At 36.8% G+C, this 13647-nt stretch overlaps 1 protein-coding gene and 1 long non-coding RNA gene across 4 annotated transcripts in view; one reads left to right on the forward strand and one right to left on the reverse strand.

The window, feature by feature from the left end:
• LOC108449649 overlaps positions 1-9623 on the reverse strand; it is a 12979-nt gene extending 3356 nt beyond the window's left edge. The window contains exons 1-2 of the long non-coding RNA XR_001865907.1: positions 9538-9623; positions 6789-6794 (exon numbers count right to left, since the gene is read on the reverse strand). This is a non-coding gene — a long non-coding RNA (uncharacterized LOC108449649). The remainder of the gene's footprint in view (positions 1-6788; positions 6795-9537) is intronic.
• Positions 792-13647, forward strand: part of SLC25A16 (solute carrier family 25 member 16) — a 16917-nt gene continuing 4061 nt past the window's right edge. The window contains exons 1-7 of one of the 3 annotated variants that reach the window (XM_017746427.1): positions 792-912; positions 3059-3192; positions 4858-4921; positions 10987-11108; positions 11637-11703; positions 12426-12588; positions 13486-13554. In XM_017746427.1, the coding sequence (XP_017601916.1) occupies positions 3130-3192; positions 4858-4921; positions 10987-11108; positions 11637-11703; positions 12426-12588; positions 13486-13554 (548 nt within the window). In that variant the 5' untranslated portion in view covers positions 792-912; positions 3059-3129. Of the gene's footprint in view, positions 913-973; positions 2589-3058; positions 3193-4857; positions 4922-5313; positions 5472-10986; positions 11109-11636; positions 11704-12425; positions 12589-13485; positions 13555-13647 lie in introns of those variants that run through there. The other 2 variants (XM_017746425.1, XM_017746426.1) reach the window with 2 other exon arrangements.

The raw sequence follows: 13647 nt of genomic DNA on the forward strand, positions 1-13647 counted from the left end.
CGGCGGACTTTCGTGTCGGTGCCCCCGGTAAAACTGCTGCCGAGTCTCGTCACCCGGGGAAGCAGGGAGCTCGCTTTCCTTTTTTCCCCTAATAGACTAACGCGGGTGACGCGGTGCGCGCCAGTGACTCGCACGTGTGTCAGAACCAGCGAGGAGCCCCGGTCAGCCGCCAGTTAAATGTTCCCAGAGCCCAAACCCTCCTTGGGTACTCGGGGAGGGTGGGTTATCCCTGTCGTCAGACTGTTGCGGCTGCTGTTGAGGAGATGAAGGTGGTGGGTGCGAGGCAGCCTGGCAAACAGAACGCCGCATCAGTAACCTCTTAGAGAAAAAGCCTATTTATTCTTCCTATATTCTTCCCAGTTGTCTCAGCTCTCTGATTTGCTGGGGGTAGGAGAAGGTTGTATTTATTTAAAGCTTTTACATCATGCCGCACTCTCTGTTGGATCTCGCTCTCCGAAGTAGCGCAGGGTACACGGGCAGACACGTAGCCCACCTCCTTGGGGAGATCAGCAAGGGCTGTTTTCACGCAAAAGGGAAGGAGGAAACACGATGGAAAACTCTTGAGTAACTTTCAGGAAAGTTCCTTTTGCACTGACCTCTGCAGCTGAGACAGACAGTGGCCTGGGTAAACAGGAAAAGTAGCTTAAATGTTTCATTAATTCTTCAAGGGCTTTGTAGCATCTAATAGAAACTGTTTACTTGTCATTGAGGCTTTTTCCAGTTCCTGACTGAGTTAACTACATTAGAAAAGTCCCTTATTTAGCTGCTGACCTAAAGAACTTTTGTATTCTGTCACTTTTCTGTTTCTGTCTTGGAAAGGTGTTGCAGGATGTTGTGCCAAAACAACTACTGCACCACTGGATCGAGTAAAGATTTTGCTGCAAGCTCATAACCACCATTACAAACATCTAGGTAAGATGGCTGCTATGTGTCTAATTTTTGGTTTTAAATGCAACGTGTGTGGTTTGGGTACATTGATTTACTCGGTGATGAGGCTGATAAAAAAGGTGCTCATCAGATGGAAGGTTGTATCTGTCTGGTCAGGCTCTGTGCCATGTTTTGTTACTGTTTGAAAAGAAAAACAAAGCCCTGTGTAACTTGTGGTATCAGTTGATGTATTAGAGACTGAGATGTCAGAGTAATCCTCAATAAGGCATGTAAGAGCTAGGCTTGATCTTCCCCTTACAGAAGCCAGCAGGAGATTGGTAATCACAGCTTCAAAGCTTGGATCATTTCAGTAAAAACTGTACTGCAGTGGGTCCCAGTTCCCAGGGGGCGTGGGAATCCCTGATTTTCCGAGAGTGCCATGGCTGGTGGGAATTGGAGAGAGCAGCAGGTTTATGCCTGGTGTAAGGTGCAGATGATCTGTATTCGGCATCTGTGTTGCATCATGGTGAGAGCAAACTCACGTGTCCAGAACTGTTCTCTGCGGGCTGTAACAGTGCCCTCTTGTGCGGAGTCTTTGAGCCATTTCTGCCAGATGTTACTGAAATATGTCATAACTTTTGCTCCAAAATTTAAGGCTTGTAATTGTCACAGAAAAAAAATAAAGACTTGCCTAATTTCGCATGTAACTAAACTTGTTTTTAACTTAGACACTAAAGATAATGTTTTTTAAAAGCTGAAAAAAATAAAACATTAAATCATAAAATTCAGTGGATATATATTCACTGTGGCAAAAAGGGAAACACAAGCAATGTGTTCTAGTAATACAAACCCAAGTATACACTGAAGTTTGCAGCCTAAGGGTTGAAGGGTGAAATAATTGGTTTGACTGAGATTTTAAATCCTCATTTTCAATTTGCTTTGTACTGTGCCATAGTTGGCTAGTAAAATCTTATGTTCTTCCCTATTTTGGGAGTCAAATATGATGCTGATTATTTGAAATGTGTCTGACTTGAATGTGTGTCCATGTTACATGTAGGCAAAAAAGGAGAATTATGTGGATGAGGTACCTGTAAGTGCAGAGACACGATGGGTCAGTTCATCAAAGTCTTCACTATCTGTTTTTATACCTTTGCATTGTGGAGTTTGTGCCACGTGGATCTCAGAGCATATGTTCTAGGAAATAGGAACAGTAACTCATCATTGCAGGATAGAAATTCTAGTCTTGGCATAAGTAAGTTCAGATGCATGTAATAAGCATGACATCTTAAAAATAAATTAACTGTAAAATATTTAATAATATATTCACATACAATGATATATTAACAAGGTGCACTAATCTATTCATATTCTTAGAACCCCAGAAACTAATAATTACTTGTTTGGTTTAAACTTCAAATGAAAGTTTGTTAGCTACTCTTTTTTTCCTGCCTGAAAGCAAGATTAATGTGTCTTTTTCATGTTCCACTCTTAGTTATTTAGTAGTTGCATGTGAATGAAAACTGGCTGTCACAGTTAATTCTTTTATAAAATCAAAGTAGAAAGTGAATTTGACAGCAACTGTGCATAACTAATGTTTATGGTAAAACTATAGGTTTTGCCAAACTTTGTGTGATCTTGCATTATTTCCCACCTATTAAAAGGGAGCAGGATTGCTTCTTGTTGCAACAACTCTGAGACAAAGAGTGCGAGACGTTTAAGTTGTAAGTAATGAGAGTCTTCAACATATTTACTTGATTTCCTCAGTGATGGCATTTAATCTGCAATATAGCATGTAGCAATATCAGTTTGTTTTGCCATACTTTAAAGTATTTACATATTTATTTATTTAGAATTGACTGAATTGCAAGACAGCCAGTTCCCTCCCTTGTGTTACTGCCATTAGCTGCTGTGGGTGGATAGTGGCATCTGCAGTAAGGTTGCTCACATTCTGGGCAAATCCTGGGGCCTGAGTGCAGAGGTTCACTGGGTCTGGGAGATGAGAAAGGTGATAAAACTTAACCTTAAGCCTCTCCCTTCCAGCAGTGTTTGGGCAGTGAAAATGGATTTTCCACAGTTACATGAGTAACATAAAGCAGCCTTAGCTTTATATGCTTACTTTCTTTACAGTAGCATTTCTTTGGTTTTTTTTCCTTTCCCACAGTTTTAAATACCTCTTTTTGTATTGCTGCAGGAGTGTTTTCTACGTTGCGTGCTGTCCCTAAAAAGGAAGGCTACCTTGGGCTGTATAAAGGAAATGGGGCAATGATGATTAGAATCTTCCCGTATGGTGCTATTCAGTTTATGGCATTTGACCAATATAAAAAGGTAGCTGAATTTATTGTTTTCCTTTTCTTTTTTTTTCTGCCTGCAATAAATACAGACTTATTGAGTGATTGAAACTAACACTGAAATTTCTGGGTCTTATTAATTAGCTGTACTTCTTTTCTAGCTGTTGCTTAATTTTTTCAGAACCTACTCATTAAAAATATCAGGGCAACAGGGAAGTTTTTGCAATGTTGCTTAAGGAAAAAGAAATTCACATTGATTTCCAAATGTTTGTATTGTTGAGAATAATACCCTTTCTTTCAATGAAAACAAAAGGTAATTTAAAGTCTGCTGCTATTTGTATTGCTATGAGGTAGCCCTTTGTGAATAATGTAGGAAAAAATGTAAAATGAAACATCTTTATTGTATTTATGTTGGAATTCCTAGTACTTGATGGATAGAATCAGTTAAACTTGAAAGTCTGTCTGGATATGACTGTTATATTTGACCCGACAAATTATTATGTCAGGCTGTAGATAAAAACGACCTTGAAGATAAAAATGCTCATTTCAGGGTTCTGCAAGATTTGTGGATTCCTTTCTGTTTTCCTGCATTTACCCTTTCATAATAAATCCTTGCAACATCTCATGGAGGTCAGTTGTTAGCATGAACATGTTTTTAAGCATTGCTGTTTGTGGTAAAAAATACCATTTTGCTACTAGAGAGGAGAAATTTCATGTTTGAAAGGTCAGATTTAGTACCCAACCAAGTAAATGGTACAATATTTACTGAAGACAATGCGATTGAAATTGTCATTCCCTTCCCTAAGAGTAAATTTCAGGAGACTGATGCAAAGAAGTTACTGTAATGGGTTTTGTAGGTTCTCTTTTTTGTGCTGTAATCATGAATGCTGTTGATCTGTGCATGTTTTATGTGGTGTGGAATAAAAGACTGCATGCCATGCTTTATAATTGAAATGATTTATGAATCCGCAATTTCAAGACACCAGTTAGCATTATAGCACTTTTCTTTATGTATTAATTGACCAGAAATCTTCACAGTATTTTGCGTGGGTATGTAAAAGAAAAAAAAATTCTTAAAGGAGGAAGGTATTAAATTATGTTTATAGCAGAAAGTGAAAGTCCCAGTTATTTGATAAAAGCCTGGAAACTAATTTCTGACTTCCTTCCAGGCCGTAATTAACTCAGCAAGTTCTTGCTCTGAAATGTTTGTCCTTTCTCTCTTCCTTTTTATTTCTTCTTTTTTATTTTCTTTTTTCTTTTTTATTTTAATCCAGTTAAAATCTTTATGGGAGTGTTTCACATGATGTGCATGTAAGAAAAATTGATTCTTCTTACTTTTCAACTTTGTTCAGTGTCCTTTGCTCTCTACATATTCAGTTTGCCTTGTTTAACACACATTAAATGGTAACTAAATAAACAATTAATCTGGTTTCTGAAGTGAACAGTACAAATACTTTCAACTTACTGTTTTGCTTTGTTAGTAGAATTTTAGTACTTTCATGTTTTTAATAGGAAGTTGGAAACAGCAGCAGTGTTAAAAAATTCTTCTAACAGTAATTAAATGTTCTGGATTGAATTTGTAGCATTATAAATTTCTTGGAAACTGCTGCAGAGTTTGCACTAATGTGCTAATAAACTTCGTGCTGTGTATTTCCCTGTATTTTCTGGTATCTGACTACTGTAAATGTTCCATATTGTATAGGTAATAAAGAAACAACTTGGAATTTCTGGGCATGTGCATCGATTAATGGCTGGATCCATGGCAGGTATAGTTTTGTACTTGGATTTCAGACATGCCTTTTGCTGAGAAGTTAATATTTATTTAGAGGATGATTTGATGTAGTGTTGGGTCGAACTCCTGCAAATTTGTATTAAGCAAATATACTAGTAAATGGTTAATTTAACACGGTTGCCTAATTGAAACCTGTTTGTCTAAGAGTATTCTCTAAAATATATTTGTGTGAGCAGTGAATTCTGTGCTATGTTGTGAAGCACAGTTTTTTTTATAGCCTTTTATTATGACATTTAAAAAGCAAAAAAACCAGTGTAATCAATATGAAGTATAAAGCTGCAGGTTCTGGTAGAATTGGCTCATTAGCCACTCTGCCATTGCTTCTCGGTTGAAATTTGTAGCATTATAAATTTCTTGGAAACTGCTGCAGAGTTTGCACTAATGTGCTAATAAACTTCGTGCTGTGTATTTCCCTGTATTTTCTGGTATCTGACTACTGTAAATGTTCCATATTGTATAGGTAATAAAGAAACAACTTGGAATTTCTGGGCATGTGCATCGATTAATGGCTGGATCCATGGCAGGTATAGTTTTGTACTTGGATTTCAGACATGCCTTTTGCTGAGAAGTTAATATTTATTTAGAGGATGATTTGATGTAGTGTTGGGTCGAACTCCTGCAAATTTGTATTAAGCAAATATACTAGTAAATGGTTAATTTAACATGGTTGCCTAATTGAAACCTGTTTGTCTAAGAGTATTCTCTAAAATATGTGTGAGCAGTGAATTCTGTGCTATGTTGTGAAGCACAGTTTTTTTTATAGCCTTTTATTATGACATTTAAAAAGCAAAAAAACCAGTGTAATCAATATGAAGTATAAAGCTGCAGGTTCTGGTAGAATTGGCTCATTAGCCACTCTGCCATTGCTTCTAGGTTGAATATAAGCCTACAGAAATAGAGAGAACTGCAGCTTCTTAAATTAGTAGTTTCTTTGGATTTGCCAGAAGCATCTGTACTTTTTCATGTCCAGCACAGGATTGTCATGATGCTCTTTAGGTCATATTTGTGAATGTTAAAATCTCTCACTTATTAATTAGTGATATAGCAGCAGAAAAGCCCATCAGTAAACTGCCAGTGTATAGTATGATTATATACTTGTTTTCCTCTTACTAGTCATTGAGTCAAAAGTAGCTAAGAAAAAACACAGGAAGGTAAGTAATAGTGGATTGCGTTTTAATTGAAGTGATTCTTCATGTGCTTTTAATTTGTAAAATAGGCTTAGTACTGTCTAGTCCTTAAATAGTTATGGGTGTTCATACTTAGCTTCTTTTGGAAAAAGAAATCTGGGATTTTTTAATACTACCTTTAGATAAACTAGGAAGATCTCATTAAAATATTCTGGCTTTGTGTGGCACCAGAGGAAAAAGAAAGAGAATGAAATTAAACAATGAGAAGAGTCCTAAAAACTAAGAAAACCTATTTGGTAAGATATGTTCCAGAACTTGGCTGGCTTTCTATCTGGAAGAAGTTAAAAAAAAAACTCCAGAGATAGTTTTGTTGGTTTTTTTTTTTCCTTCCTTTTTTTTCCTTTCCCCTGGCTTTAACTGTGCAATTCACTCCTCCCCCCCAAGATTATTATTATTAGCTTTTCCAGGAGCTTTGTCAGAGACTGGGAACCTGACTTGGGAGGCGCTGTGAAAACACTGAATAATCAGCTTAACTCTGTCAGTGTTGGATGTGGTGGAATTCTTTGTGTAAATAAATTAATAGCATCTGGCATTGTTGTAAGCACCTTACTGGTTAAATCTGGTTTGTGTGGTTAGAGTAACAAAAATAAATTAATATACAGTGCTATCTGGCAACTACAATCAAATGAACTGCTTTGTGGTGTGTTTAAGTACAATATACTCAATAGTTTCGTTTTTAGACCCTCAGAACAGGAACTGAGCTTGACTTGGGGGTGAAATGAACATAGCGGTCAAGTGTATATATATATAGGGTCACATGTGAGTGTCTTACTCTTTGTTTACTAGGTGGCATTAACTGCTTCTTGGGATATTCTTTAGATAATAAGAGGCAGAGGGTTTATCTTAAGTATATCGAGAAGATATGGGGGGGAGGAGGCACTAAGAAGAGCAGAGTGTTTGAAATCTGGTACAGAAGTTTTCTAGGTTTGCAAACAAAAAAGACTTGAAAGCAGTTGGTAATATTGCTTTTCCTCCTATGCTGGCTCCAATAAAGGATATTTTTCTGTTTCTTCCACACTTAAACACTAAAGGAGATGATGTGCTGCACACACCCCAGTGTTGGTGCAGAGGGGTCTTCACAGTTTCATGGGAAACAGTATTAAGAAGTTGAGAATAGATAACCTGTATTTCTTTTAACGTTTTTTCCCCCTCTACACCATCTAGCCACGCAGCTCTCTGCTTTCACTTCTCTGTACCCACTGTACTTAAATCTTGCTTATGTCAGTGTTTCCAACACGACTAGTGGTCAACAGACCACTTCAAAGTGGTGGGAAACATTTAAGTATCTTCTGTAAGTGATAAATAGGATCCAAAGCATATCCACAGGGGAAAACAAGGCAGTGAGGATGGGGGTAGTGGAGGGAGGGAAAAGAAAAACCTATTGTAATGCATATATTTAAGGAGACCAAGTTAAAGTTACTGTGGAAACTCTAACTCTGAATTTCCTGAGTCTTGTGTGATTCAAATTTCAGCTGTAACACCTCATTAACAGAAAAATAGTGTATAGCTTCTTTTAAGGAAAGACAGAGCTGGGCAGAAGAGAAATCATAGAGGTTAGTGGGGTTTAGGAAAGAAAATTATCAAGTAACAACAAAAATGAACAACTAACATTAAATGAAACATCACAGGATGATTTTACAAATTAATTTTTAAAAAGTTTTCTAATAGAAAATCCAAATTAAAATGTGTATTTTAATGCACAGAAATGTATATTTCCTCTCCTGCACTTGATTAACTTCAAAATAACAAAGCCAAAAAAGACTAGATGTTATCTAGAATAAACTCAAATTACATTAAACTAATACAGAAAGTATGTTTTTGCTTTTAGCTTTTTACTTTTACTAAAAGTGATTGAAAATAGTACCGATTTAGCATTGTCTAGGAGGATATTGGCTGTCTCCATTTTAAATAGTATGTAATTAACAGTTACCTTCTTCAGTCAGCATTTAAAAAGAATCTGGTCTAGTTCTTCAGATGCACTTTGGAGGGAAACATAGAAATACTAGGACTGGTAGGTTAGGCATTCTTAAACCTGTCTGGTAAATATTTTTGTCATCAGCAGTTTCTCTGTATGTAGTTTCTGAACCTTTGTTTTGTTCAGAAGATGCTACTTGAATAAATTTATATTAGCTGAGGAACAAATCTTCTGCAGTTCAAGGCTGTGTCTTGTGCTTATCGCTCTTTGAGCTGTATTCCTCTGAATTTCCTGGCAGTGCTTAGTTTGATCTCTGGAGCTACTGATAAGTACAAAGAGCATAATACAGAGATTACAAGAATTTGCATACCAGCTGTATGCAATGTAAATGTATTTCACGTGGGTTTTTTTCTTGCTTGAGATAGTTTTTTATTTTTATTTCCAAAGAAAGAAAATTACTAAGAATGGAGGGATAGTAGGGAAATTGGGAGACAGATAAATCCCTGTAGAGCTAAATCTCAGTTGTTAACTCCCAAAGCCTGGGAAGCAAATCAAGGACAGTCTAATCTGCTGCACTGTCACTAAGTCTTTAGTCTGTGTAACCCAGTATCGTGTCCCCAAGAGTGGTCAGAGGTGCTTGAGGACAATATGGGATGTCTTTCCCTGTCTTCTGACTCAGCATTGGCAGTGAAAAAGTCTGCTGGTTTTGAGGAAGCGTCTCTTTGAAGAGCCGCTTCCCTGTTACGATTATTTCAGATCAGACAGTGGGAACTGCTGTATGTATCTCTTAACTGTTGATATACTTTCAAGTCTGTCCTGTTTAACCTACCACAGGAGAGATTTTTGGCTTGGCTATCACTAATGGGAATAGACTTTGCTTTTTCAAGACTGGAACTGAGCCTTAAGATGCTGTGCTCTGACTTCTCGTAATATTGTATTTAGGGAGCAGAGGTGAGATGAGTAATTTTGTAGACTTCACCACAATGGCTTTGTCCCACAGCTGACTGCCATTCCTCTTGGAAAGGATAGTGTCTCTCTTGAGCCCCAAAGGAAATCTTGATCCCTTGTATATACATTCCTTATATGAGCAATAACATGACTCTCCCAGTTGCTACAAGACTGCATATATTGTGGCTGATGTCCCAAATCCCATTTTTTTTCCAGAATTCATGGCTAGAAGATTTTAAGAAAAAGTAAAAAAAAAAGTTTCTAATTAAGTCCTTACTACATACGGTTTCTTTCAGTTTCTTTTTTTTGTGCTGTTTTCAGACTGTGTTCACTAAATAGTGCATTGACCAAGCTCTTGGTTGATCTATTTGCTATCCTTTGTTCAGAGGAAGTTCTTGGGTACATATCAGTGCATGAGTGGAAAGAGAAGTGGGGGTAAAGTCCGTTTTCTGAAGTGGGATAACTTTCTTGTGCATTCTTAAGCTCTGTAAAAGTGCTTCCCCCCCCCCCCCCTAATTTTTTTTATATTTCTTGATATACTTTTATGGTATTTCTGGACATGTCAGGGAATCCATTAGGAAAAGGCTTTATACTGAGGGATTGCATTTCATGTAGGTCAGTGGAAACAGTCTTGAAGTTGCTTTAGTGTTTTACAGCTTCCAACTTCTGAATCCTGTGGGTGAGACAACATCAGAAATAAACCGCAGATGTCTGCTTTTGTTCAGAGGATTGTCAAAAATCTCCAAAAGAGGTGTTTTTGTCTTCTAAAATGAATTACTGGTGGGATACTCTAGAAACCCACAAACTTGGCTTTCAATTGACAGTTGACCACTGTCAGATTTTTGGATAGTTCACTTAGAGTGTTGTTTTTTTTTTTTCTCCTCACCATTTAATCAGAATAAAAAGTGTGCTTATCTTCTGTTGGACCAAATTTAAAAAAGTTACATTTAGATAAATCAGAGCAGTTGCTAGAAAACAGAGCCAATTACAAACATTTTTACTTTCTTTTTTTCCTTTCCCCAGATTTTTTTTTTTGTTTGGGGTTTTTTTTTTTTTTGAAACACGAGGATGGTTGGTTCAAAAACAACCTTGCAAACAACCCTGGCACTTCCCGTCCTCCCTTGTTAGTCAACAGTTTTAACTATTCCCTCCAAAGAATTTGTCAGCCATTCAGTGGTTTATTTCAAAACCTAGCAGTTGGAAAGAATTTGTTATTCAGGTAACTGTTAGAATTGTTTTCTGCACTGGAGATGTGTTTCCAAAATTGCAAGTTGGTCAGCATTTTAAGCCATTTTGAAGCAACTCATAACTGGATGAGTCCTAAGATTTGAAATTTTTTTCCATTTTTTTCGCACTGTAAGTCCAGAAAGCTTTTCTGCTCAGTTTTAAAGTAGAAGTGCTGATGTAACAGGAACTATGAAAATGCAGAAATGCAACACAGTTAAGTATTCCTCATCAGTATGAACCTGGCTCTATTTTAAATGTAATTAGAGAATATTTAGTGTGTCATTAGAATAGGTTTAGTATTTTCAGATGCAGTAGATACATGTATCTGTAATCACACCAAACCTTTTTGAAATAAAACATGTAAATTTGGTGGTTTGAATTTTTTTTTAATAGGGTAGGATTCGGTTTCATGGTTGCAATCCAGTAAAGCTGATGTGCTTGACTAGCCTGATTCTTAGGAGCTATGAATTTCAATAAGATTGCTCAGGTGAATATAGTCAGGCCCATAAATCTTGGAAAATCTAGGCCTAGGTGTGCTGCTTCAGTGAACACCAAGTACAAACAAATCCTTTGTGTGTTGCTGGAGTTAGTGTTCCTGTTTGCTGATTGTAAGTGACTTTAAGTGTTTCTTTAACAAAATACTTTGTATATGCTATTGTATTCACTATCACAAAAGGAAATTCTACTTTTCAAAATAATCCTAGAATCAGATAAGGTGTAGGTGAGTTTTGTTTGCTTGTTTTGTTTTTGTTTTTAATAAAGGTATTACAGCAGTGATTTGTACTTACCCTCTTGATATGGTTAGAGTTCGCCTGGCGTTCCAAGTAAAAGGGGAACACAAGTACATGGGAATTATCCATGCATTCAAGATGATTTACACAAAGGTATTTTTTCTTTTAATCTTCGATTTTGTCAAAGCAAAGTATGCTCTTTAAATAATATTGCACTGCATTGAACATAATGGCTTAGTGCAAAATAACATGACCTCGTTGCGTGCACTTTGAATTTTTAATGTAAGAAGTTATTTGGATGGTGCTTTTTGACTTGGGCTGCTAAGCTGTAGCTAAGGCTCATGTAAGTGGGAGGTCAGAAACAGTGGAGAAGTTGCTTTTCAAGAGAAGTGGTAATGTTACCAAAAAGATTTGTGGAGGAGGGCTATGTATAATGCATAAATGTTTCCAGTTATGATGTTGGATGTAGATTTTTCTCCTTCATTTTCACTTATTTGTCTCCTCTGGAGCCAGGCAGTTGTCCCTTCAATTCTTCAGGCACAAGAACCAGAACATGACATTAGCTCCTTGGTGGTAGATGGTGCTAGTCAGATTGCTGTCATGGGACTCTGTATGAACAGTTGTGTAACTTCAGACACTTGTATTTCTTGCCACAAATGCTGCTGTATTTTTCTTTCAAAGGAAGGTGGTTTTAGTGGGTTCTACAGAGGGCTGATGCCGACTGTGGTGGGAATGGCGCCATATGCCGGTAAGTTAAAAACAGAACATGGCAATCCTTCAGCACTTACGTGCACTACGAAGTTTGTTTAATGTGTTTGCACACCTAGTTAATTAGCTTCTGTTCAAATCATCTTCAATGGTGCTCCTTAAAAAGTGTCTTCAATAGTCAAAGCCTAGCTTTTCTGAAATTTGGAGTTGAGAGTGAGAAAGGTAAACTAGTGGTTGTCTTTGCTTCCCAGTTTTCCCACAAGAAAGTATGGAGGCTGTTTCTCTCAAACAGGCAGATCCATGGGAGCAGGCGCGCTGTAAATGAAGCCTCAGCGCCTCCGTATTGGCTCCATCTCCTGGTGATTTTCCGTAAATACTCCCGCATGTAAAGCAGCGGTGAGGTGGAACACAGGAGCAGAACAGCCCAGCTAAACTACACTCGTTTTTAAAAGCTGAGAGATGTCCCTCAGTTAGAAAGATCTTAGGAGCAAGGAAAGATTCCTGACAGCGATCCAGTAACTTAAAACTCGCAGTCTAGCTTATTTAAAACAGTCTTGTAGCGTTGTGTATAAACACAAATTCATTTGGACGGAAGTTACAGTAGAAGTTCAAAATATTGTTTATTTTTTTCTGCTTAAGAAAAATCTTCTAAAAGAACTGGAGAATAGTTTCATTTTGTAAATGCAGCTTTTTTTTTATGATGATATATCAACAAATAATTTGCTTATCAATGAAAGTACATAAAATTAAATTTCCTTTTAGGTTTTTCATTTTTTACCTTTGGTACCTTAAAGAGCATTGGACTTGCTCAAGCACCTAACTTGCTTGGACGGCCTTCATTAGATAACCCCGATGTCTTAGTTTTGAAAACACATGTAAATCTGCTGTGTGGTGGCATAGCCGGAGCAATAGCTCAGACGATATCGTAAGTTTGGGTATGGGGTTGGTTTTCCTCTCTACAGCTGTTCATTCTGAAGAAACTTTTATCTGATACAATTTTATATAAGTGTAGTTATTAGTAAGGTTTTAAAATTAGTTAATCAAATACTGAAATTCAGGTATTTCCAATTGTTTCTTTTACTAAGTATCTATTTAAAATAATCTTTAGGGTCCTTTAAGAGATATCCAATGAGTTGTTTAAACAAATTCAGGCAAATCTCCTAAAATCCACTGGAATTTTTTTAGTAGCAATCTTATTTCTTAGCTTCTTTGGAAAGCTAAGAAATTTTGACCCTGAACATAATTTGCGGTATTTTATTATTCCAATTTATTTTCAAATCTATGTAACATGTGAAGCCATAGGATCAAAAAAAAAAAAAGGACAAGTCTTAGATATTGTATTTGCCATTTTTATTACTTTGCTTGCTTCTTCCTTTCTCATTCTGTCCTTGCTCTATTTTATTTTGTCCATAAAATAAGTTAATTTAATGGACTTACACGGTATGGATTTTTCACTAAATCACTGCATTGCAAATATAATTGTCTGTTAATCCTTAAACTGTTAATTTTATTTTCAATGGAGGGGTCTTCTCCCTTCAACATTTTACAGATTGTTCTATACTCTCATCTGATCTTCATGTCTCTTCCTTACTAGTGCCAAATGGAATATATTAAGAGCTCTGGTTTGCTGGTTTTGGTTGTGTAAGGAGATTCTCCCTTTTTGGAGAACTTCCAGCTGCGTTAAGAATCTAAGCTGGATTCCTGACTCACTGAAAAGGGATCTTGAAGGTTGTGCATGGACTTCTTTGTATTCTTGTTTAAACAATGTTCAAACAGTCATCACACATCTGGTTGAACTGCTGTTTAAATATCTTCTCTGTAGATATCCCCTGGATGTAACTCGTAGGCGAATGCAGTTAGGAGCAGTACTCCCAGACTCTGAAAAGTGCCTGTAAGTATTTCCTTTTCATCCATAGTAACTGTGTTCTTGGATGTCTGAGCAAAGTTCAGCTCTTAATTTTAAATCTTAAAAATAAGAAAACAC

Source organism: Corvus brachyrhynchos, unplaced genomic scaffold (genome assembly GCF_000691975.1).
Source record: "Corvus brachyrhynchos isolate BGI_N302 unplaced genomic scaffold, ASM69197v1 scaffold279, whole genome shotgun sequence".
In the NCBI taxonomy this organism is placed as follows: Eukaryota; Metazoa; Chordata; class Aves; order Passeriformes; family Corvidae; genus Corvus; species Corvus brachyrhynchos.